The sequence below is a fragment of the Buteo buteo genome, chromosome 5 (assembly GCF_964188355.1).
Source record: "Buteo buteo chromosome 5, bButBut1.hap1.1, whole genome shotgun sequence".
NCBI classification, from domain to species: domain Eukaryota; kingdom Metazoa; phylum Chordata; class Aves; order Accipitriformes; family Accipitridae; genus Buteo; species Buteo buteo.
The window spans coordinates 27,710,629-27,734,754 of NC_134175.1; the positions used below are offsets into that span (position 1 = coordinate 27,710,629).

Below are 24,126 nucleotides of genomic sequence, written 5' to 3' on the forward strand. Positions count from 1 at the left end.
CACTGCAGCATCTGCTGCAGGACATACAATCCAACAGCCTCTAGTACTTGGAAGGATATGATGAGATCAGGGTATGCTTTATTGTTTCTACCTGAGCACTAAGAAGCATATGAAAAAAAGACACCCCCCCCCCCCCAGTTTCTTCAGAATCTTGCAAAGATTCATACTGCTGTCTCTCATCACAGACATGTCACTCATGCAAAGACCTTTATAAAACAAAGACTTCTTTTTTCATAATTTAACTGAAGAACTTCAAAATTATTTTGCCAACATGAGATAGCTATTTAAAAGATTGTTTTATACACCCTTTGATAAGTATGAATATAATAAAACATAGATCCTTCAAAACCTGCTAGGCGCTGCCTCTGCAGAGTGCCAGGCTTTCAGCTTGTGCTAATCAGAAAATGCAGTCTCGTGGGTTTGGGCTTTTTGGGACTCGAGTTTCAGATTCTATTAAGAGCACAATTTAAGGCTTTGTTTCTAATTGTTTCAGAAGAAACAATCACTCCTCAGTTTAGGATTAAAAATTAGTATTTGTGTTTAAAAGGGTATTTCAAATTTTTATGCCAATAGCAGGTAAATGTGGCTACCTTCAGAAGCCAGTGAATGGTAGTTCATATACTGAGGACTGTAGCAGATCTTTCGTTTGTTTCTGTGATGTTTTGAGTGTGCACTGAGTGCTTTTATTTTTCTGTCACTTCCACTTCCCAAACCTCCTGATACTGTTTATCAACATAGAAGGGACTTTTCCCACTGTTTTGCCAACACGAATCTGGCTGTATGACAAATACATAGGGCTTTAAAGTAGTAGTCGTCTCTGCTGCTTACATGTCAATATGATGATACCATCTTGTTGTGATCATAAAGCTCCACATACAAAAACATTCTCCAGTTTTTATTTACAATTCATTGCTGCCAGCCTACACTAATCCCAGTGTATATAGTTATTTGCTTATTTACAGTACATACCATTTATGAATTGCAGTGGTCTGGAAGTTAAATCTCCAGCCACTTACGCTGGATAGTGCTAGCCTACACTAATTTATCTACTCACATTCATTTTTGTGCTACAGGTAAAAACAATTGTCTAGCGGTTACACAGACATGTGGAAGCAAATAACAAACAAGGCAGCAGAGTAAATCACTCCAGGTGGAGGGTTTCCAGCCTGCGCGGTGCAAGGCTGTGCCCGGCAGCATCTCCCTGCGCCCAGTGCAAGTGGAGCAAGAGCGAAGGTGCGTAGCGGGTCCACGGGGTGCTACACAGGATGGCCACTGTCATACCTGATGACACCTGGGACCAGTGTCATGCTGATGAGCTGGTGTCCACCAGAAGTGTGTGTGGGTTTGGCTTGTTTTTCTTTGAAGGCTGACTTTTCTGGAAGTGCAGCAACTGAAGCTGGAAGCAGTACCTCTATTGTGAGAGCACTGTGCTGCCTGTAACAAAGGCTCTGTTCTGTTGGCATGCAGCACAGTGCCCAAAGCTCAGGATGTTTTCAGCCTATTTTCTTTTATTCATATTTGAGTAAATCTGGCATGGCTGCTGGAGAATAATAGCATATATTAAGGCCCGTTTTAATCAAATGGATCCTTGATACAAAAATGTACTGTGGTTTCTTCCTACTGGCAGTTTGCATGGCAAAGGCAATTAACTACAACTCTGAACTGCCTGTATGACCTTAAACAAAATTAATCATCTCAGATTCTGTCCTGGCAAATCGCTCAGCAGAGTATACATGGAAAAGGAAAGTCAGAAAACCTGTTACAACATCTTGATGCTCAAACTAGCATAGCTTCAGCCAGAGGACGAGCGAGAGTGACTTTTGGGTTACTCTTGTCTCAGAGCACTGGAAGCCGCTGCAGTACTTCTGCCCCTCCTCTCTGCAGGAGGAGCAGCCTTGTTCAGTCATTGAGAAGAGATTCCAGTTGTGACCAGGAAAACGGAGGAGAAGTTGGGTCTATGTCATTTTGGCCTAAATTTCTTTTCTCTTTTCTCAAAAGTAACTATGAGAAATTTTAGTAGGATGCATGTTGAATCTTAGTTCATATGTACTGAAGAGTTTGAAATCCACAAGCCAAATGAAAAGCACCAAAAGTGCACCGTCCTGTCATAAGTAGATGTACTTTCATTTACTGTATAGGCTATGTGATAGGAATGGTACACAGAATGTAATGTCTGCACTACAGAGGCTTTTAGAAGTGTGAAATAACAAAAAAAACCTCAATATGGCTGTCAGCTGTAGTTTTCCCTTTGTTGATTTTACTTTGGCTCCTTTTAAAGATGAAAAATATATGTGTCGGTGACTTCCACTGAGTTTTCACTTGTGCTGGACATTGGTGTGGGACATCAGATCACTTATCTGGTGTTCTGAAATACTATTTGTCCTACAGTCAGAGATTACAAAGATACAGCCTGCAGGATCTTAAGTAAACGCTGATGAATAGCAGAAAGCTGCTTTCTATTGTTTTACCTTCTGACCACAAGTATGCAATAAATAAGCATAAATGTAGAAAAGTGACCCAAAAGTTGTATCTGGCGCATTCTTAAACCATTAGTGCACACACTTAAAAGATTGTTAAAATTTTTCTCTTTTAATAAAGTGCGAAATAATTCATATGGTACTCTACAGCAGCTACTTTTGGTGGGAAGCTGATGAAGATCACTTATCTCTGTTCATCTCTACAGGTTGTTAGGGAGGTTTTTTTTTTTCTTTTCCTCTTCTTATGCTGCTGCCGTTTTAAGTATTCTTCCAGGAAAGAAAGACCTGACAGAGAAGGTATGTTCTTGACGCTGACAGGCTTTGCCTGATAGGCCTCCTCTGAAAATTTTAATGGCAGTTCTTTATCTTTAGCTCTTGGATGGCCAACGGGTTGTGTTGCTGAGAGAGGGACTGCTTTCTGAGTCAGCAGAGGCCAGGGATGAGGTCAGTGTCACGGGCGTGCTCCGAGGGTGACGCTGAGGGCGACTGCTGCAGCAGATGTTGACTGGCAGCCGCCAAGAAAGGGGACAGACAGCGGCAGCTTTGCAGACAGTGTTTTGAGGGGAGAAACCAAGCAGTTGCAGCCTGTGTGAGGCAGTTTTCGTAGGTGGAATGAGATACAGTAAATGATATTCAGTCGCTCTGCAAGTGACAAGAGCAAAGTTACTGTTACGATAGAGCTTGCGGACGCCAATTTTTTTTCCTAAGAGCCATGATGTAGCCTAAAAATTATGTGTTCAGCAGGAGATTTAAGCCTGACAGCAACTTGACCTAGGGCAGTTAGACTGAAAGCGAGACAAGTGTCCTGGCTGGCTTTCTTCACAGCATTTCTTTCCGCATTTTTGCTTGCATGACTTTTGTCTTGGTGCGACAAGGGCTTCAGGATGTTTGTCCAGGAGCCTGGACAGACGACAGGTTATTAGCTGCGATCTGGGGGAAACAAAACAGGCGCTGGGGCTGCGATTACTGAAACACGGATGGCAACGGGCCGCGGGTGGAAGCCGACGTCTGCCCGAGGCCGCGTGCGCGACCGGTTTTCGCCCGTGATCCACCCGCCCTCACGCACGTGCACCTCCGAAGAGCAGGGCGCGGCCACTGCTACCCTCACGGGCCTGCCCGCGCTGAGAACCCCGCAGCCGGCCCGCGCTACGCGGGGCGGCCACAACGGCCCCTCGGTTCCTGACAGGAGGCCGGGGCGGGGCCGGGCCGGGCGGCGCCTGGCGAGGCCCGAGGCCTGCGGGGCGCAGCGCTCGGCACCCCCTAGCGGGGCGGCGGCGGCGCATTGTCTCCCGGCGGGGTGGGGCTTGGCGCCGCCGTCTCTCGGTCGGGCCGGGTCCCGGGCAGCTGCCGCGGCGGCTCCGCGGGAGGGGCGGGCGGTACCGCGGCTCCGCGCCCCGCGGGCGGGGGGCGGGTTGCTGAAGCCAGGGCGGCGGAGCGGAGGCGGGCCCGGCAGCGCCCGGTGCTCGCCGTCTCCTTGCCGACGGGGGAGGGGTCGGAGCCGCCCCCCCCCCCCCCCGTCCCCGGGGAACCGCCGCCGGGCCGGCGCAGGCGGTACGAGGCGGCTGAGGGCAGCCGCCGCAGCCGCAGCCTGGCCGGAGCGGGCGGGTCCCGGCTCCGCCCCGCGTCCGCCCGCCCTACCGCCGGCGTCCTCCCAGCCCTGGGCACCCGCAGCGCCGCAGCCGGGTGAGTAGCCGCGTCCGGGGGGGCTCTTCCCTCGCCCCAGCCCCGCCGAGGGGTTGGCCCCGGGCGCGGCGCAGGCCCTGCGGCTCGGCCGCGCTTTGTTCCCCGGGCGGCGGCGTCGGAGCCGCGGCTGGCTGCCGGCCCTCCCGGGGGGCGGCGGTGGCCCGGCCTTGCGGCAGGGCAGCCCTCCCGCGCCCTGCCTCCCTGGCCGGCGCCGCCTCCCCGCGGCAGGCGGCGGGAGGGCTAACGGGGTACCTGGCCGCTGGCTGCGGAGGTGTGTGTGTGTGTCCCTTTGTGGGGGGCCGGGGGCACAGCAGGTCGGTACAGCCCAGGGAAACCCGCGCAACAGGTTTGGGTATTGTTCGTGCCGCCGCTACATACGTGGCCGCGGCGGTGGGGGAGCTCCCGAGTGGCCGCCGCCGCCGCCGGCGGGGCCTGCCTTTGTGCGGGCGGGCGGCGGGCGAGGGAGGGCGGCGGCCCCCTCCCGCCGGGCCCCGCCGCGGCCGCCCCGCGGGTGTCACGGCAGGCTCGGGGAGGGAGGGACGAGGGGGCTTCGGGCAAGGGAGAGCTCACCGGAGGGAGGCGGCGGCGGCGGCGGGACGGGGAGCAGGCTTCCAGGCTCGCCGGCGCGCTCGGCTTGGCGTGGGGATTTTCCCGGCGCGTCGCCGCTGGTCAGCGCGGCGGCGGGCTGGTGGGGGCGAGTCACGGCCGTGTGGCCGCCTCGGCGGCGGGCGGTCCCGGCAGCGTGTCTGGAAGCGCTGCCCGGTCGGGAAGCTGATTCACTGCTGAAGCGGTGGTTGCTCAGAGCCATGGTTGCCATTTCTTTGGCTTTTGACAGGTCCATTGTCTAGCCATTTTGCCTCTTCCCCCCGTAACTGTAGCGTCCCTTGCTGCCCCTTACACAGAGCTTTTGTAGCCAGGCAGTTGTAGGGAGGAGATGCTCTAAAGCACCCTTTTTCTTAAAGGATTTTACGAGTGTATGGAAGCAAGGGTGGAGACGATTAATGGAGAAGGGTTCTTTGTTTTGGGGGGTTTTGTGTTTTGGTTTTTTTTTTTTTTTTTAATGGGCAAAATTGGTAAGGCTTACATGGATGGCCATTAGTAGATGCTTTTGTCAGTTGTTCTTTCATCTTTCTTCATCCCAAGGGAAATACTGCCCTTCTGCATTTTTGGTATTGGAGTGCGTACACTGTCCCAACCACTGGATGTTGACTTTGTTCACACATTAAAATTCACTGTGTTGAGGAAGTACTGGGGTTTTTTTCCCCCTTTCCTCACTCTGTGACATTGTCTGCTAAGACTCAGTGTATAGTAAATAGTGAATAATGTTACTACATAATAGGAACAGTGATGGTGATGAACTTAAGTGCTACTAAGAGTTCTCATCTTTCTGAATGTGTGTTTTTATAGGTCTAGTCCCATTGTCTATACCGAGCAGAAACTTAAGGAGGAGAAAAGGGGGAAGGTGGACCACAGAATAGAACTGAAGTTTGGTCAGAGAGGTCTACTGCTTGCTGGTAAGGTGTTGATAATGCTTTGCTCTGTCAGGGGGAGAAAAAAACCCCATCTCACTGCCCCCCCCCCCCCCCCCCCCAACTAGGAGTAATTACAGTGTACTTTAGTGATGGATTTTAGGATTTTGCAAATTCTTGACATCATAGATTGCTGCTTGAAGAATCCTGTAAAATCACCTCAGCCAACTTTTTTCCTAAAGTAGCATGCTAATAGATGATATTTTATTTGTAGTTTAGATGATCTGTAATGTCTTTTTTCCTAGAAACAAGAGTTAAGAGAAGAAAATATGTGTATTTTTAAATTTCATACAAGAAACAGTGCCATGACATCTCCTGGAGTTGTAAGCTATAATTCTAAATTGGCTGTGGAATCACATTTCTCAGTAAAGCTTATGTAAACAGGGGAAATGTACATAGTTTTGTTATTTTCCAGCAGCAGAATAAAGGAGTTGGGTGAATTTCAGCTCAGTTTCAATTTGCTGCTGCTTGGGAGTGGTAGTAGGGAGGGGAACTGGAGGTACTTCTGGAAGAGACTAGATACATTGGTGGTGAACTTCAATACAATGCTACGTAACTGTCAAGAGTCCTTAGGGATAGAGAATGAAGAGGAACACCTTTATTCCCCAGTGACTATGAGTGGTTGGGGAAATATAGAACACCCATAGGTAGCTTCTGATAAAGTAGAAAAAGCCTAGCATAGGGTCTTGTAGGTATAAGAAATGATCTTGCAGGATTTCCGCCACGTCTCTGTTCAAGCTATCTTGAGCACTTGCTATTGATATTATTTTTCCTGATCACTAGTTTATTTTCCTGACTAGAAAACTTCTGGTAATATAAGTTGGGGTTTCTTTTGTTGTTGTGTTTTGTTGGTTGTTTGTGTTTTGTTTTTTGTTTGGTTTTTTTTTTAATTTAAAACTTGTTGTGAGAGAGATTACTGTAAAGACTGCTGCATCTGAGTACCTATAAAACCTATGAAATGTGTTTAGCATCTTGGCTTTGCCTGTAATGCAGTATACACCAATTTTGAGTTTTGGGGTTTCGTTGGTGGATGGAATTTGATTAGTTACAAGGTTCCATGCAAGTCTTAAAGCATTTGCTGTGGTTTTATGTTTGCTTATTTCTTAATTCTGCATCTTCAAATAGGGACTAATTAAATTTTTTAATTCAAGTTATAATTTGCCTTTTTAAATTTTATAGCAGTGATTAACTTAGTTTGTAGGAATACATTCTTCCTCAGTTCGCAAAAAAAAAAAAGCTAACACTGTTCTGTTTTCAATTTTGCCTAAAACTCTGTGTAGATTACCTCTGACTGAAAGCATACTACAAGGATTCTGGTTCTTGTTACTTTCCCACTGCTTCCGGTGCTGCCTCAGGAGCATTGCCTGCTAATTATAAACAATGTTGATGTCTACCATATGTTTTGGTAGAAAATACGGGATTCCTGCTGTCCCACTCAACTCAAATGCCTAGCTTACAAGTATTTGTGAATATATAATGGAAATGTTGACTCCCCTATCATGTAGTTTTGTAATAAACCCTTGTTTTCAACCTCCAAGGAAATAAAAGTTTTAGATTGAGTATTAACATCTAAAAATATGGTCAAATACTTTTTTCATTTAAATTTGCAGTATCTGAGATCCGGAGGTCAAACTTGTATCCCTAATGGACAGTGTTGCATTCCAGTACCAATGGTAAGTAAGATCAATCTCTTCCAAAAATAACATCTTTAAAATTTTCATGCAATATATTTGGTTCTTATGAAGCTTTGACACTGATGAATACACTGCAGAGGACAGTATCTTTGCAACTGGTTTTGCACAAACTTATTTAGGCTGTAACTCAAGCCTTCTTTAACTTACCTACTTTACTTTGTCTTGTGACTTTCAGAAATCTTTAAAAGGTGCTATAACACAACTAAAGCTTCTGATACTAAAGTTATGTTACATAGTTTGGCTTAGGTACTATAAAATAGTGCAGCTTGTGTTACAGTGTCTCACGTAGTGTTAGTGTCTCAGAGCAGTGTTTGCAAATGTATTGGAGGGTGTTTAAGTGTAAGACTGGAGATATGTGAATTCTAATTCTAAGAGGGAGCTGTGGTTGTGGGTGAGTTAAGGAAAGAAGTTTTAAAAGCATTGAGGTAGATTTTTGCTGCTCTGATGGGGTTGATAAGCTTGTGCGCAGAAGAGAAATGAGAGACTTGAGCACCTTGAGTGAGCAAAGAGAAAAATGCACTAGCAAAGCTTTTTACTCTTTAGACAAAATGAGAGTGAGATATTTTTGAAGTGAGGATATCCTTACAGCAGACTCTAAACTCGACAAGGAAGCAAGTGAAAATCAACATGGAGTGTTGTTTTCCTGTTTCTAGGTAAGAAGATGAGCTGCTGCGTTTTGGACAAGCTGAAGTTTGGAACGCTGGGATGTAAAGAACCCATTAAGAAGGAAATTACAATAGTTAAGAGGAGATGAAGGTACGACTTAGGGCTTCACAGAATGACTGATTCAAGGGAGATATTCTCATTATGCATGTGAGAATTCAGAGCCAAGCTAAACTCCTATGGTGTTGGTAGAGTTGAATTTGAGATGTGTTCTTAGAGAGATATCATGAAGGATAAATGTTGACCAGACCAAGTAAGGCCAAAAAAAAAAAAGTGTCAGAAGAGCAAGATAAATAAATGGATTTGATGTTAACTTGATGTTTTGGTCACTAAAAGATACATATGACTGAACTTGAGAAAATAAATAGCCCTTCTTGAGGAAAAGGGTCAGGCTGGACACATAATATGTAGATGAAAGGTGCCATGGCTTATCTACTTTTTGGTGTTGGTAAAAGCAATGGTTTCTTCAGTATGGTTTCTTCAGTATACTCTCAATACGGGTTGTCTTATTTTCTCTCTGCTAGCATAGTGTTTGCTAGTTCTTTCATGTTACATTCTAATTTGGCCCTAGAAAGTAGTATCAGTGGAAAACATATGAGTGTTACATCTATGCAAGATGCTCCAGGTAGCAGTTGAGAGCTTGATTTTATATTCTCTGAAGCATGTGGCCATTTATTTGCTTATGATAGTAGAATGCTACATGTTTTATTTTGAGGGAGTGGGAGAGAGGTAGAGGTGCTGTGGTTTCTGCAGGTGGTTGCTGTGGCCAATTTAATTTGTGGTTTGCAGCTGAAATGTTCATAGTTTTTAACATGAGTACAAAAACTGAAGACATCTGTGCAAGTTAAGGAAAGATTTATTTCTCTTGCAGACAGTAATTAAAGGGCACCATAGATAATTATTTTTATTTTGTATAGCAATGAATTCATGTAATTCTGAAATATTTTGAAACTTAAAAATGTGACTGAACAAGGTATTTATGTACCAGAGCTGGCATATTTCAATCTCTTCTATTTTGTGTTTGGTTAAGATTAGCAAAGGTCTCAAACTACTTATTTATTCGTTATGAAGGGATTTTTATTATTATCCTCACTGTGTCTACCTTGTGTGTTGTGCAGTGAGGGGGGGAAGCCACTACTGCAATTTTTTTTTTTTTTTAATACAGAGGAAATTGTTCAGTATGTTTCAGGGTCCACACAAAATCTTATTCTTGAGCTGGGAACTTTTTGGTCAGGTATCAACCCCAAAGTTTTAGAGATTCATAAACAGTCTTTTTATTAGCCTCTCATTTTGTTTTCTTCTTGTTTTGGGTCAGTTTTCTCCACCCAAAAACGAGGACTGCTTTTGTGTGTCCTACACTTAGGTCTACACACCCTACCCTACTCTTCCTTTCAGACAGTCCCTTGGCCTTTCATACCCCCAGCTGCTCTAGATGGCTTTGGGTTTAGAAGAGCATTTCTTTTTTGCTTTGGTTCAGTTGTATTGTCACTATACTGAGCTAAGATGTGATTACTGAGGGCCTGAACCACGTGCACTTTTAACCAATGCCAAGTGTGTGTATTGTTATGGAGTTGTAGATTGTTTTCTTATATAAATGTTATAAAAGGAACAAGAAGTTCTAATCTTGCACCCCAGAGGAAAGTTTTTTTGTTTTGTTTTTTATTTGCTCCAAACTGCCAACAGTTGGACTCATCAGTGCAGCTGTTTGTCTTTTGACTTGGCTCCTTACAGCCAGAATTGTCCAATGTCATTCCTCCCACTGTCTTAGTTTTATGAAGTACTGGAGGCATAAGAGCTCTCTGTCATCGTTCATCACAAACTAGTTTTGGACAGTTCCTTAAAGAACTGGTGGTAAGGTACTCGTTTCCCCCAGCTCATTCTTGCAAGCTTTTATGACTTGTTTTTCTTTTTGTTTGGTGGTTTGTTTTTTTGGTTGTTTTTTTTGTTTGTTTTGGGGGTTTTTTTTTGTTTAGTAGAGGGAGCTAGAAGAGGAGTATGTAATTTTATTTTGCTCTTCATTGATTATTTTTCTTCCCCCCAACCTGTGACTCAAACTATTTCTGTGGGAGAATTTACAGTCTGTGTGATTTCTGTCTTATTTCCACATGATCTCTAAGTAAAATTTTAAGAGCTGAACCTGAGATTTATTTTTTTATGGGTCTTAGGGAAGTGTGATGAAGAAGAGAAAATGTCTATGCTATGCTTTGAACATAGCATTTCAATTGATCTGTTGCTGTGTAGAAAGTGGTGGAAGAAGCAACCTCCCAAATTGCATCATTTTGCGTATTCTGTGGTCGCTTGATGCTGTGAAGTGAGTTGGGCCTGTACCAGATGACTGCAACTTATGCTGTTTTGGCTGCCTATTGCAAGGGAGGGTGTAACGTAGATCAGTGTCTTCTGTTGCCTGTGGTAACAACCTACAAGGGCAAGCTATAGGGTTCAGCAGGAAGGTGAACATGGGGTCTCTCTCTAAATGTGGCAGAAAAGGAAATGTGAAGATGCACCTAAAGCCTGTGACTTATTTTCTTGACTATTCTAGATTAAAGAAGCCTGAAAACTGCTGTAATTTAATGTATACTATATGTGTTTGGCTTGGCCTGAGGCTGGAAAAGGTGGAAAACTCTAGCAAGCTATCATTTTGTATGTCATGTGTTGTAGCGTCATTACGAACTTCTGCATTTGTTCCTTCGGGTTGGAACAAGACTGCTGTCTGTGGACGTTGACTTAGAATCCAAAGAAGTGCTATTCTTTGAGAGAGTGCTAATTGCTGCACAGTATCCTGTGCTTGCCCTTCTTGTATGAAAAGACTGAGGTGTCAGTATTGTGTTTCACAGGTGTACATGCAGATGTTATTGTGCATCCTTAGTGTTATTGTTTCTGTGCTCAGTAGTCTTCCTTCTTTTCTTTCCCTCCCCTGTGACACTTGCTCTAAGTCTGAGGAAAAGCCCTACCATCCTGTGAAATGAATAGTTGACTGAGATAAAAGTTAAAGCTTATGAGCACAATGTCTTTTCTTCTTGGATGGCATAACCTCTTTTACTCACTTGTTCTCAATTTGCTGGTTCACTGTTCCCTATATTGCTCATCACTTCTTTTTGCCACTGATCTTTTATTTCACTTTTCACAGAATGTTGAGGGGGTGAAAAAGGGTGGGAAATGAATATGGAAGATGGGTTAAATAGAGGAAGTAGTTAACTGACAGCTCTTCTAAATTTTATTATTAGCTATAGTTAGAAGACAAAGTGTACAAGGTAAGACTTGAGCCTCCAGGTGAAAGCGGGGCAGAAGGAATGGAGTTTTTCCAAGCTTAAATTTGGTATGGCTGTGACAATGTGCTTTTGGATCATGGCCTAGCAAACTGTTAACCCTGGGTTTAACCAAAAATAGAGAATGTTTTCAATCTGTCCATTCATCTGCTGTCACAAGTTGCTGCGTTAGAGTACTAACTCTGTATGTGTAATGGAACTGAGATTGTATGGTTGCCTTTTGCTTTAAAATTAAACAAGCTTACACACTGATGAAATCTACTGAGTTTATGGTTTTTATTTTCTTAATCCTTTAGTGTGAATGAACAGGTTATAGAAGATCAGGAGTATTTTCCTTATGTTCAACTTGAAAATCAGGCATAATATAAAACTTCAGTATGCCCTTTTTTATGGATGGATTTTACAGATAGTCAAAAAAAAAAAGAACAAAATGGTTGAAAAAGCAAAAAAAACTTGATATTTGCTAAATATGTGGAGTTACCTTTTTCATGAGGTTTGAAGGGCTCTAATGTTAAAAATTCATTACCGCTGCTAATAATATGTTAGAGTAAAAACAAAACACTGCATTTAAGTACCTAAGCTGATGTTCATCTGTCAGGTTTTACTGTTATTTTGAAACTGTCCAGCTGAGTAACCCAATTCCATGTGCTCTTTAATTGAAGGCAGCATTAACTAATGAATATTTACAGCATTTTTCTACTGTTTGGGCAGGTTTGATGTGCTTCTTGAATTACCCTGGGGTACCAGCCCTGGAGACACCTTTGTTTGTGTTCTCTCAGTCTTTGTGCCACTTAGCTTGGGAGAGATGACATCCTTCAATGTAGCTTTAAAGGAAAGTGAAATAATAATCTACATAGATAATTGTCATATTCAGCTTCCTCTCCGTCTTTTGCACATGGATTTTATTTCTGTGTCAGGCAGATGAACTTTTTTTTTTTAAGCTGATCAGGGGAAAGTTTGGGTAATGCTTTGTGGGTTGAAGTTAGTATCTGAAAAAACTCGCATGCTGGCTTCAGGTAACAAAGCTGTTAATTTTTAAGGTCTGCAATTCAGAGGTTGATTTTCAAAGAAAAAAATTTCATTCTATATGACTGAGGCTTTTTTTTTTTGTGGTACTTCAGAATATCTATTGTTATTTGTGCTATTGTTTGTGCCTGGACTTGCAAGCTGCTACAGTTTTGAATGTAGCTGCCCATCTGCTGCTTGGTTATTTATAGGCAGATCTGTGGAGTTCCTTCTAAGTCTTCAAAAACATTAATGAATTAAACATCACAATACTCTTGTAAAAAGGGAATTAGATGGAGGCACTGAATGAAGACTAAAAGGGATAAATGACTTGCTGAAAGCTGTATGTATATTTCATAGCAAAAGAAGGAATAGAAACCAGATTTTTTTTTTTCCCCTGACTTAGTCTTGTTCTTAACAGACCAGCTACCTCTCTTGCTTGATACATGATGAGGGAATGAAGAAAGTACTCATTCTTTGAAACTTGCAATGGATACTTGTGAACAGACTAACCCATTTAAAGGCCTTGCACCATGTACTGAGAGTATTAAATGTTTCAGGTCTAACCAATTTGAGTAAACATGTTTATAGTAATTCTCACTGAGCCTGAATTCGTTTTGATTGTTAATGTTTTTGACCAGTGGTTGCCACTGGGTTGCTTAGAAAGAAAACACTTGTTTACTTGCAGGGCAGCTTCTCTAACATCTTCAGGGCATCTTCCAGTCCTGTAGTCGATGCGAGTCTGTCAACTTCTCCCTCTGCCCTCTCTCTTTAATAGACTTTAAAAATGGTTTTAAACAGTGTCTGGACATTGGTTCTTATTTAATTTCTTTTATTAGATGAGACTGAAGATATGCAGCAGAAAATGCATGTGATACTATTCATCAGAAATTACAACTTCTATGCTGAATTACATGTAGTTCTTATTGTGTGTGGGTTTTGTGGGGTTTTGTTGGTTTTTTGAAAGAAATTCTAGAATTTTAAACTGTGAGTAAAACAATTTGCGGTCTTCCCAGAGCCTAGAAATGATAGGGGATGCAGATTACCAAGTCATGATCTGATTTCATGTTGGAGTGCAGCCTGAATTATTGTTTGCATTTTTCTGTTCTGTAAATTTCTTTTTTTTACTGCTTGTTTACTGTCTCCCCAGCCTCCAATCCTCCCCCTAATGTATACCTATTTCATTTAAGTTTGTAATTCAGTGAATTTTCTCCACAAGTAGTATTGATTTCTGCTCGGGTGGGGTGTGTGGGGTGGGGTCAGAAGAGGTTTCTATTTCACTGGAACACCTTTCAAATATTTAGCTTTTAAATACAAATATTATGTGGATTTAGTCTTGCCACTTTTCTGTGGAAATCTTCAAAAGAATGAATACATTGGTGGAGATTAACATTGCTGTATTGATTTAAAAACCTGAAAGCCGAGGTCATTCTAGACAAGTTCAATGAGGTTCTTCAATATAGTTCCTTTATTTAACACGTTTCCTGTATACACAAGTTTCACAATTTGGCATATGGCATTTTGATTGGCAAAGTAGATTGCAGGTGGGCATGCAGCACTCTAGATTGTTTCTGAAATTCAGCAAACAGATTTAACCTCTTCAACTTGTTTCATATCTAAAATTGAGCATATAAAAGTTAGGTTTTTTGTTTTGGAAGCGATAAAATGCAGCTTCTTGAAGTATTTCACTTTCCTCAAGTGAAATCTGTTTTCTTCAGTGCTCTTGTTTTTCTTCTGTAGTTTTTTTCTATTTAATGAGTCCAAATGCCTTTTTTATTGATGAATAGACACTGGATCTGCTTCTTTCAGCTAAATAATGGTATGACATTGAGCAACACATCATTCTTTCCTCATTCTAAATTGAGAGTTTGTTGGCCAGTTTAAGAACCTGTCATTTTGTCTTTGTCTGAACAAGTTAAAAAGACTTTACATTTTATTTGTAGGTCTAAATATACTTATATCTGCCTTTTAGCAGTGTACCTTTTTAAAACACCTTTGATACCTCCCAGTGGAAAGTAGACGTCAGGTCTCTTGAAATTGTTTCACTTTCCAATATTAAAAAAAAGATATTTAGTTAAATTCATCCTGAGATTCTCTGGAGTGCTAAAGATAGAGAAGGATGTTAAACCTTATTTTTAAACCTCAAGATTTTTTTTTTCTGGTATGTTCTGATAACCTGCTCTGGTGAGAGTTTTCTTCTAAGTGGAGCACATCAAAGCTCTCACAGAAGACAGGTAATTGAAACCTTCAGGAGTTTCTGGAACAAAGGCTAGGTGTTTGAAATGATTGGCAATTGTTCTAATTGTTCTGACTCGCCTCCCTCCACTCTGAATGAACAGAATGCTTCCTTTGGTTCCAGGAAATACGGAACAAAAGAACTATTTTGATCCATGGACAGTACCACTACTGTGGCAGAAAGCCAGGCAGTGCTTTGATATTAAATAAACTGGTCTTTTTACAACAGCAAAGAAACGTGCTCCCTCGAAGTCAGTAAGTTGATGCAAACATTTGTTCATATGTGCAAGTATGAAGATAATGAATTGTGTGTGTGTCCAGGTTTGGGCTTTCTTCATTGATTATAATAAAGGGCCATTTCTAATAATTTTGAAATATAACTTGGGGAGGAGAGGGAAAAATCATTACCAGGTATGTGTTCCACATCTTAAGAAAAAAAGAATACTGCCAGTTAAATAGCTTACACAGGGTGGTTTGAGCATGGTGTTTGAGAGACAAAAATGACTGCCCGAGTCATGTTTGAGTTTTGTGTAACAAATAACCTACAAATTTTTGTCTGAAGCATACAGGAAGCTTTAATAGGATGCTTGTTTGAGTAATTGTTTACAGTGCAAGCTGTTTTGCAGTCCATGAAACAGGACTTAGTTTCCTGGAAGAACTGAAATTTGTTTGTCTCCTTCTGTAATGTGGGAAATGTTATTTTGTATAATTGACAAAAATGACACTTAAATATGGAGATTTTGGGGTAAGGGATGGGAATGAACATTGTGAAGCATTTATGCGTTGGAACAGGGAGGGACATTAAAAAGTTGTTAATGTTATTTCTGTTTCATAATTAAAATAATCATTCTGCTTTTTTTGTTTGTAATGAAGCTCATTGTTTAACAAGAAAAGGAATAACTAGTCTATTTTACCTCAGGCGCTCTATTTGGAGTTCTCTGTTCTTTTTCTTCTTTCTCCTGAATCATTCATTTTGATGCAGTTAACTGCCCCCCCCCCCCCCAAAAAAAAAACCCACCCCACCCTAAACTGCAACCAAACCACCCACCAAACCAACCCAAAGTTCCGTTTGTGTGCATCAGTGCTGAAGTATCCAGATAACTCCAGGTTGCTGTCTGAAGCCCTGTGCCTGGAATTAAAGAAAAAAAAATTTTTTTGATCTGTTTTTTATTTTGGCTGGATACTGGTGCCTATCTTGATTGTGTATTTCTGTGCAGAATTAGGCTTATTTTATTATATGGCTTGATTTGTGCAAGTATGAACTCAGAAAGACTTACACACAGATGCCAGTTGCTACTTTGTGTAGGCTGGAAGAGGAGGTTGCGGTTCAAACATCCTGTTGATCTGTCAATGAAACACAGAAGCTTAATCACAGTGAATTGTGGTTCATAATGCAGTAAAAATGGGATGAGGGTAAGAAGGGATTTGGAGACAAAAGGAGCAGAAACATTTCCAGCTGTAGGTTAGACATACTTATTCTGGCTATTGGATTATTTCTTTAATTGAAGACCTGCTGGTGGTAGGGTAATGGGAGTGTCCTGACATAAATGCAGAATAACGTATTTAAGTAATTATTATATTCCTGGTAATGTGAGACAGACTATGCAAAAGTGTAATTTTACTTACACTTACTTTACATCTGAATGACCAAGCAAATAAATGATCTACCTGTAAATTAACTGTAGTTTAATGACGTTGGGAAATAAGACTTTTATATAAATTATCTCAGTGTCTTTGGTTGAGATTCTGCTTTGATTTTCTTTCTTTTTTATTTTTCCCCCACAATGAGGAGGAATAAATCTTTAATTAAGAGTTACATGAAAAAGTGCATATGAAAATGTTTTTTCTTCAGTTTTTACAATACTTTGGTTTTTGCTTAGTGTTCTGTGCTTCTTTCAGAAGAGTACAAAAGTGTTTTGTCCAGTGCTCATTCTAGTAAAATGTTGTAATTGATTTCCCATGCTTGACAACTTTAAATTCTTGTGTTTCAGAGCTGTGAAAATTATCTGAAGTAGAATGGAAGCTTCAGTAATATTACCCATTCTGAAGAAAAAATTGGCTTTTCTTTCAGGTATGGTTTCTGTTTTCCTCAGTTGGTTCCTCCCTGCATAACTTGGATAGCATATTTAGGTTGGATATTTGTATTTGCTGGATGTATTTAACAGAAATTTATCGTTGGTTAGCGGTTTGTCATATTTCAGAAGGATCTCTGAAACTTTTAATCTAGTAGCCAAGCTATTGCTGTTGGCATTTAGCACTGTAGCCTGTAACTCAACCCACAAAGTCGATGTAATGAAGTTTCTGTCCATATATAAAAGAATGATGAATTAGCAGTCATCCAAGAATAATCCTTTCTGGTTTTTTTATGTGGTTTTAGAAATGCAGAGGGAATATTTTCAGGATTTTCTTTAGAAAATTTTTCCTTCCTTTTCATCCCTGTCTTTTCTCCAACATAGAAATGGATGGAAGCAGAATTAGCTATGCATTGCAGCATTTTGATTATTGCCAAGTAATTAATTCAGGCAAGGCTGGAATTATTGTTATATTTATTAAAACTTCTTGAATCTTGGGTTGAAGGTAACTTTCTCTTCTCCCCCATGTCAGAGAAAAACAAAAGGGAATACTTAAAGTGATGAATGACATTTTCTTGCTGATTTCATTGCTGTCCTAGATAGCTGAATTAATTCTTGGTGTTTGTCTACTCTAGTGTAGGTAGGTAACTTGCAGAACACTTCTCAACTTCACAAACTGACAAGTGTTGCCATAAATAAAATATTCTTCTGGTTCAGTTTAGTTTATCTAGTCTAGTTTAGTCTGCTCCGGTCACTTGAGAAGTGAAACCTGTTCCTTTTGTTAATAGAACTTGTTTTGCTTTGATTTTGCTCACTGTCCCCAGCAATTGCAAATCAAACTATTCATGTTTAAAAACAAACAAAAAACCCCCCAAAACTCAACTTACATTAAAGCCTGGGACAGTGGGTAATTATTTCTTCTGTAGTAATAGGAGATGCATAGTATGTTGGTTGTTTAGCATTACACTGCAAGGGGAAGTTCTCATTAACTAGAGTGCATTTTCAATTTGCTATTAAAGCTGCCTGATCCATTTTGAAATACAGATGTTCTTAGTGAAAAGTAATTTGTTGAGTGGCAGTTTAAATGCTAGGAACCTTTTTGAACCTACTTATTTCTAAGTAGGTTGGACCTTTTTGGAATTGTGTAGTATTAATGGATGCTTTAATGAATGGTAAAGATTCTTGCAGTAGTTCTTTTATGCGTTCTTCAGTGTAAGTAAAGGAACCTGACAGAGAAATCAGTTCATCATGTCTCTTTAAAGCAATTTTATTTCATATACTTTCATAAATAAGAACATACTAATGATTAAAAACAAATAATCAGAAAAATTGTACTTTAGGAGAACTTTCTCCAGTGTTGATACGTTGAAGTCTTTTGTCATTTTTGAGTTAAACTGGTACAAATAATCTTAACCCTGGTGCCTTTTTCTGGAAGCAAAACAGAGTTGTTTCTAATGGAGCAGCATCTCCTCAGATTTGGAATCCATGGCTGTGTAGCTTCCATGTTGGTAGGTCATTACAAATAGCAGGGGAAAATAGGCAAGCTACTGAGTTGGCAAAAAACCAGAACGAATGCTTTGGTGCAAAATGAATTCAAAAATTTCTTTCTTTGTGATGCTTTTAGTTGCTTTTCTTAACTTAAATGTGTTTTCAGTTTACATATTACACCGCTTCTTCTGAGTTAGAACATACATCAAGTTAATTTCCCAATTTTATTTTTCAGGTTTAATTCTAAGCCTAAAGGCTCAGTCTGAGTGTAGTGCTTTTTTGTAAGACAAGGAGGTGGTGTTTGCCAAGCCTAAAATGACGATGTGATTGGGTTTGCCTCACTAAACATTGTGTTCTGAAGGTGGTGGTAAATATTTGTACAGTTGTTAATTTTTAGAAAGGAGTTACAAATAATAAAACCAAGATCAAAGAACAACTTTGCTGTTTAATTAAATAATTCTTATTGGTTAGTGTGCTAGTATTGGGAAATGTTAGACTAAATCCATGATAGCCATTACTTCTTAACTGGTAACTTTAGGTAGTATTCCTTTAAAGCCCCATCTGTTTTTTTTCAGTATTTCCTTTAAAAATACAGTTTCCAGTTAAAATGATCCTTAGATGGATAAAGATATACCAGTTATCTTTTACATAAATGACTGGCCATCTTTTTCACCAAGGAAAAGAATCTCTCATAACTCCTACGTTGTTGTCTTTTTGCGCTATGGCAGGTTGACAGATGTTTACCTGATCTGTATATACTTCAGTGCAAGAAAGCAGCACAAAAATGACAGTGCAGGCAGAATACAGATGTTCAAATCTTTCCTAGTAGTAGTGTTTGCAAGCTGGGGGGAAAACGTGCCAGTTGTTACGCAAGATGACTTGTCATGAAACTGAATAATTTAGATAATTATTGCAGTCTTTTTGTGAAATGTCAAGAGATCATGGTTTTGGGGTTTCGTTTGTGGTTGGTTTTTTTGTCAGTTCAGGAAATGCTGTGTAAATCCAGGTATAAAAGTGAGAATTTCTATATGTCTAGTATCTTGCATGAGTGGGCTTCAAGTGCCAATTTGAAACTTTCATTAGTTAGACCCTGTTCAACACTGGAGTCTTTCAAGTCTGTGTAAGCAAAACATGAACAACTATTAATAGTTAATTACTTTTGTGGAGGCAGGTGTTTGTCTGCCTCATGAATCTGGAAGTAACTTTGAACAGAACAAGTCCCTTCAGTTATGAATCAGCTATGGTAAGACTAGCTTGCTATAAAGGCAAGAAGAAAATGTGTTTTTCTGTAAACACTTCCTTCTCCAGCCATGTATATATTAATTTAAAATGAACAACTTTAATGCTTCACTCATGGGTAGGGGAGGAGAGGGAGTGTTAGATACAAGACTTTACCATTGAATCAATATGGCTTCTGAAGTACTATTTTACATCCACAAACCTACCATTTTCCTCTTATTTGTTGGATTTAATGCATGCTCACTAAGCAGTGTAGCAAGTGGAGAGAAATTTTTTTTCACTCCAAGTGTACAGATGAGAACAAATGTCCAGTTTTTAAAGCATTGAGGTATTTTTCCTTCCTTTTTCTCCCACTTTCCCACTCCAATTTTCAGGCTTTCTGCCATTCAGAAACAGAGAAGGGTGGACAATCTGTAAATAACTGTTCTTTAAACTGTGTTTCCCTCTTAGTTTCTGCAGAAAGGATCTATCCATTTGTCCTTTCTCATATAGCACCACTCTTTAATTCTTCTGTTTAGAAATACAGTTATTAAAAAGTGCATTGCTGTTTTCCAGCAACAGTTCTCCCCCAAAAAAGAGAAAGGGAGGGGAACACAACTATTGCAATGGATCACTTAAAGCAGTAGATCCTTTATGAACATGTGGAAAATAGGTGTGTATCAGTGGATCTTTAATACTCTTTGAGGAGTTTGCACAGCTTTGGAAACAAGGAAAAAACCTATTGCTATTAACATGCCAGTCTATGTTGTGTGAACAGTGGTTTTTTCCATTATCTTGCAGAATCTCTAATGGATGGGGGGAATTCTTAACAAATTATGTCGATGTATATGTATGCATCTGCAAGCATTACTGTGCTGTGCTTGTGGACTTTGTCTTATTTCTGCACAGCTCTTAGTATTCTGTAAAAAGTTGTTCTGGTTAGCTAGAACTTCAGTTCTACCAATATTAAGTGACTTTATGAAGCAAAAGCATGATTTAATGGCTTTAACCACATGAATAATACACTTAATTTGAGAATAAAGATGTTCTTTCTCGGGTTACAGAAATTTACTTTTCTTCTTTTTCACCCCAAATAAAGTTGAGATTATTGTTATCTTTGTACAGTTTTTCTAAAATATGGAGAAAAATATTTAGTAACTGCCTCCTACATGTACTTAAGTGGCTCTGTAGTTTTTTGTAAGAAAATAGCTAATATGTTAAAACTTACTCTAAAAAGTAATAGTGAAAAAAATGGAAAAGGCTTTCAGCTACTCCATGTAGTGGAAAATTTGAAACTGGTTTGATGTAGAGATGGGTATTAGTTTAAAAAAATACTCAAGGATTAAAAAAAATCCTTTCACCACCAAACTTTTAAGATGGCTGAAATTGTGGTTTAGTAAGCTATAAAGTCAAGCACTATATTCTTCTGGAGTATGTTTGGATTCATTAATGTTCTTCACTTCACATGCAAATTGCCCTCTCCACTTCTCATACTTCCCTTCCTGTTGGCCACACCAAAAAACCCCACCAAAATATTAGATTAGCTTTTGAAATTAAGATGTCTTTTTTTTTTTTTTTCCCCTCTCTGTTTGCTGGTTATAGACATTAAAAATCGAAGGGCAGAGAGAAAAAAAATAGATAAGGTGTTTTGCTCAAAGTGGTGAATATGTGAACTAGATGAATTGCTCCAAATTAAGTGGAAAGATCTGTCACAGCTACCTTTGCCCCTTTTACTTAATTTTCTGATGAGTTAATAGCCTTTTAGGGGCAAATGTTTTGGTCTCAAGGCCTTCTGCCTTCAAAAGATCGCCAGTGATGCCCTTGTACTTGAGATGTGGTGATAATAGAGTCAACTGCACACCTGATTTCCTTCACTCTACAGCACTTGCTGATTGACCCTTTCAGGGAGCCATGTCCGTATTTATTTTTCATGGGATCTTGTTGTATTCAATGGATTTGGCTTCAGTTCCAATTTAAGCTATGAGTAAGAACCTACTCCAAATCCATTTTGGTTACTGGTTCATACCTGTGTGACTCAAAAGTCAATCATTTAGCAGAAAGACCAGAAGAGAAAATTTCAGCTTTCTTTTAATATCCACTTCTTTTTTTTAAATTGTACCTTTCCAGAGGCTTTCTTGAGTTTGTGTAGTCAAAACCGAAACAACCCAAACCACAGTTGTAGCACACAGCCTATTTAAAAGCAGCACATCAGCATCATGTAACACTTGATTTTACTGGATCTCATAATGGACATTTAAATGTGAAGCCAGCTCTTTCAATATTTTTGTTGCTGATACTGTTTGTATAACTTTTACCAGAAAGGTTTGAAAACACATATGAAGATTAAAGCAACTGGTTGGAAATATTTATCTTAATTGTGAAGTGACTGTTATGTGTTTGTAAGTAGGTCTGGAAATCTTACATGTTTGATGAATGAACTGCCAATTTCGAGTATGGGCAGCCTGTGTGGTACAAGATCCTCCTTTGTGCACTCTATGTTTCTAGGAGGTGGTGTGTTCCAGTTGAAGCTGCTGGGTACATGCTCACCTTGGAAGCTTACGAGATTTCTGACAGACTGAGAGTGTAGAAGGTCTAGGAGATACTTTTTAACAATGTAATCTAGATATGCAAAAATAATGCTTCTAGAAAAATTGATTTGTGTTGTTTATGCTGAAAGTACTAGATGAAAGGCTTTGACAGCTACAGATGTGGTCTAGGCTCTGAAGCCTTGGTGATGCCTTAAAATATCAATGTGGTGAATGAATCCTCACAACTGAGAGGTGAAGTGTTGTGAAAATCATGACTGACAACTTTAAAGATTACTTTTATGATGTATATTGATACCATGTAACTGCAAAGTATTTCTTTTACCTTAAAGCCATCACATTACCTTTCTAATGACTTTTTCCCATTGAAATAGGAGGGAAGGACAGAAGAAGTGGCCTCATTCTGACAATTCCATTATGCCTTGAACAGACGAGTATGGACGAGCTGAGTGTCACACTAGACTACCTTCTAAGTATCCCAAGGTGATTTCAAAGGCATTCTGTTCAGGGCTGCTTTCTTTTCAAGTGGTAGAAGGGATTTTTTGTGGTTTTTTTTTTTCTTTTTATTTGCCTTTAAATACCTAATGAATTTTACATAAATATTTGTTTAAATTGTGATACTGTCTGACTGAATTGGAAACACACATCCCAATAAACTAAGGGATATCTACTAAGGCTTGCATACGTCCTTTTATTCTGTATATCTGGCTTTGGGGTTTTTTTTGTCTTGTGTATTTCCTCACTCCTTTCTTGGAATATCTTTGGTAATTTCTTTTTAATGACAATGCACTTAAATTACTATGTAAATTAATGAGTCATTCTAATGAAACTCCAAAGCTTGCAAAGGTAGCATTGCCCAAAGTAAAAAAAGCTTCCTCCTCTTTGCATCTAACCTTTGTAGCTTGTAGTGCTTAAGTTTGCACTGACTCTAAAAACATATGAAGTCTTACTGAAGTTAGTGAGCAACTCAGATGTTTAAAGATACTGCTTAAATGTGCTGAATGACAACTTGAGTATCCTGCCATCCAAACCTTGCTGTAAAATCATTGTTGATGAAGTTCTGTGCATGTAAACCTGCAAGCTTATAGTGACAATTTTTGGTCCTAGCTTAGTTAACTGCTTTTTTTTTTTTCCCTTAAGATCCAGAGATCAATCTTTATCATAGCTTTGCTTCTTTCTCTTGTGCTGCTGATTTAAAAAGGAAAGAAGCCCCTCATATAAATGCTTGCTTTTGTATCCCTTTAAATTCCGCTTCTGGAAATAGAGGAACAATGGAATAACTGAGGACTGTTCAGTGTACTTTGCTTAATGCAATCTATAAATGTTTTTAAAACTCCATTAAATGATCTGATTTGTTTGTAATTAAGACTGTTTAAAAAAGTTCTGATTGGGGAAGAGAGAAGCAAAGACTAAATTCAGGGTGCTTACATGTAAAACATCAATAGGTATGTGAATATATTGCACAATGTTTTAGTTGTGGAAGTTTTAGGGTTTTTCAAACAGCTTGTTGTCTCTTGTAAAGTCATGAAAATACCAAATGGTCCTTTGTGCAGGTCATCTCATTGACTTAAGGACTTGGCTGTATTTATGGAACAGATGCAGGCATTATTGTTCTAGCAAGCATTAATTATTCCGCAGTCTCACCCTGATGTATGTTCTTACATACATTAGTGTAAAAATAACTGTCTGAAAATTCAACCACAGTACTCTTTGTACTCAGTACAAACTGGGAAGTCTGTTTGAAAGCAAAGTTCGATGTTCCCATGTCTAATGTTTTGTTTGTCAGACATGGAAAAAATGATCTCTCTCTTATGGTGGCAGTAGGGAAAAATCATTGTTGTTCTTGTTTGTATGTTGTTTTTCAGTGGGAAATGCAAACTTTTTGGTCTAAGCGCTTGCCTTTTTTGTTCTGGAAAGACTTGCTGAACTGTGTTTGAAAAAAGGAAGGGTGTGGGGAGGGATGTTGTCCCAAACCCAGATAGTTGTCCAAGAAACATTAATGTTACTTTTTTCCCCAGATTCTATGTGTAAGGTAACCTAATATGTTTAACTTTTAATTCAGTTGTGCATGACCTATGTTGTAACCATAACTCTTTTGAAATGTGCATTCTAGTGTTGATGGATAGCTGTGTCCAAAATTTGAGAGGCGTAACTGTTTATAGTGTCTTAGGTAAAATTTCTTTGGGGTGTGTGTGGGGTGAGTGTGTATGTGTAAAGCTTTCCTAAAACTTATGACAACTTATTACTAGT

At 39.9% G+C, this 24,126-nt stretch overlaps 1 protein-coding gene across 4 annotated transcripts in view; it reads left to right on the plus strand.

Moving 5' to 3' along the window:
- Positions 1 to 3,886: 3,886 nt before the first annotated feature.
- Positions 3,887 to 24,126, plus strand: part of SESTD1 (SEC14 and spectrin domain containing 1) — a 62,140-nt gene continuing 41,900 nt past the window's right edge. Inside the window, exons 1-7 of one of the 4 annotated variants that reach the window (XM_075028333.1) lie at positions 3,887 to 4,160; positions 5,568 to 5,674; positions 7,300 to 7,362; positions 8,037 to 8,139; positions 14,677 to 14,807; positions 16,544 to 16,623; positions 22,251 to 22,359. In XM_075028333.1, the coding sequence (XP_074884434.1) occupies positions 16,569 to 16,623; positions 22,251 to 22,359 (164 nt within the window). In that variant the 5' untranslated portion in view covers positions 3,887 to 4,160; positions 5,568 to 5,674; positions 7,300 to 7,362; ... (1 more) ...; positions 14,677 to 14,807; positions 16,544 to 16,568. Of the gene's footprint in view, positions 4,161 to 4,203; positions 4,432 to 4,455; positions 4,475 to 5,567; positions 5,675 to 7,299; positions 7,363 to 8,036; positions 8,140 to 14,676; positions 14,808 to 16,543; positions 16,624 to 22,250; positions 22,360 to 24,126 lie in introns of those variants that run through there. The other 3 variants (XM_075028329.1, XM_075028331.1, XM_075028330.1) reach the window with 3 other exon arrangements.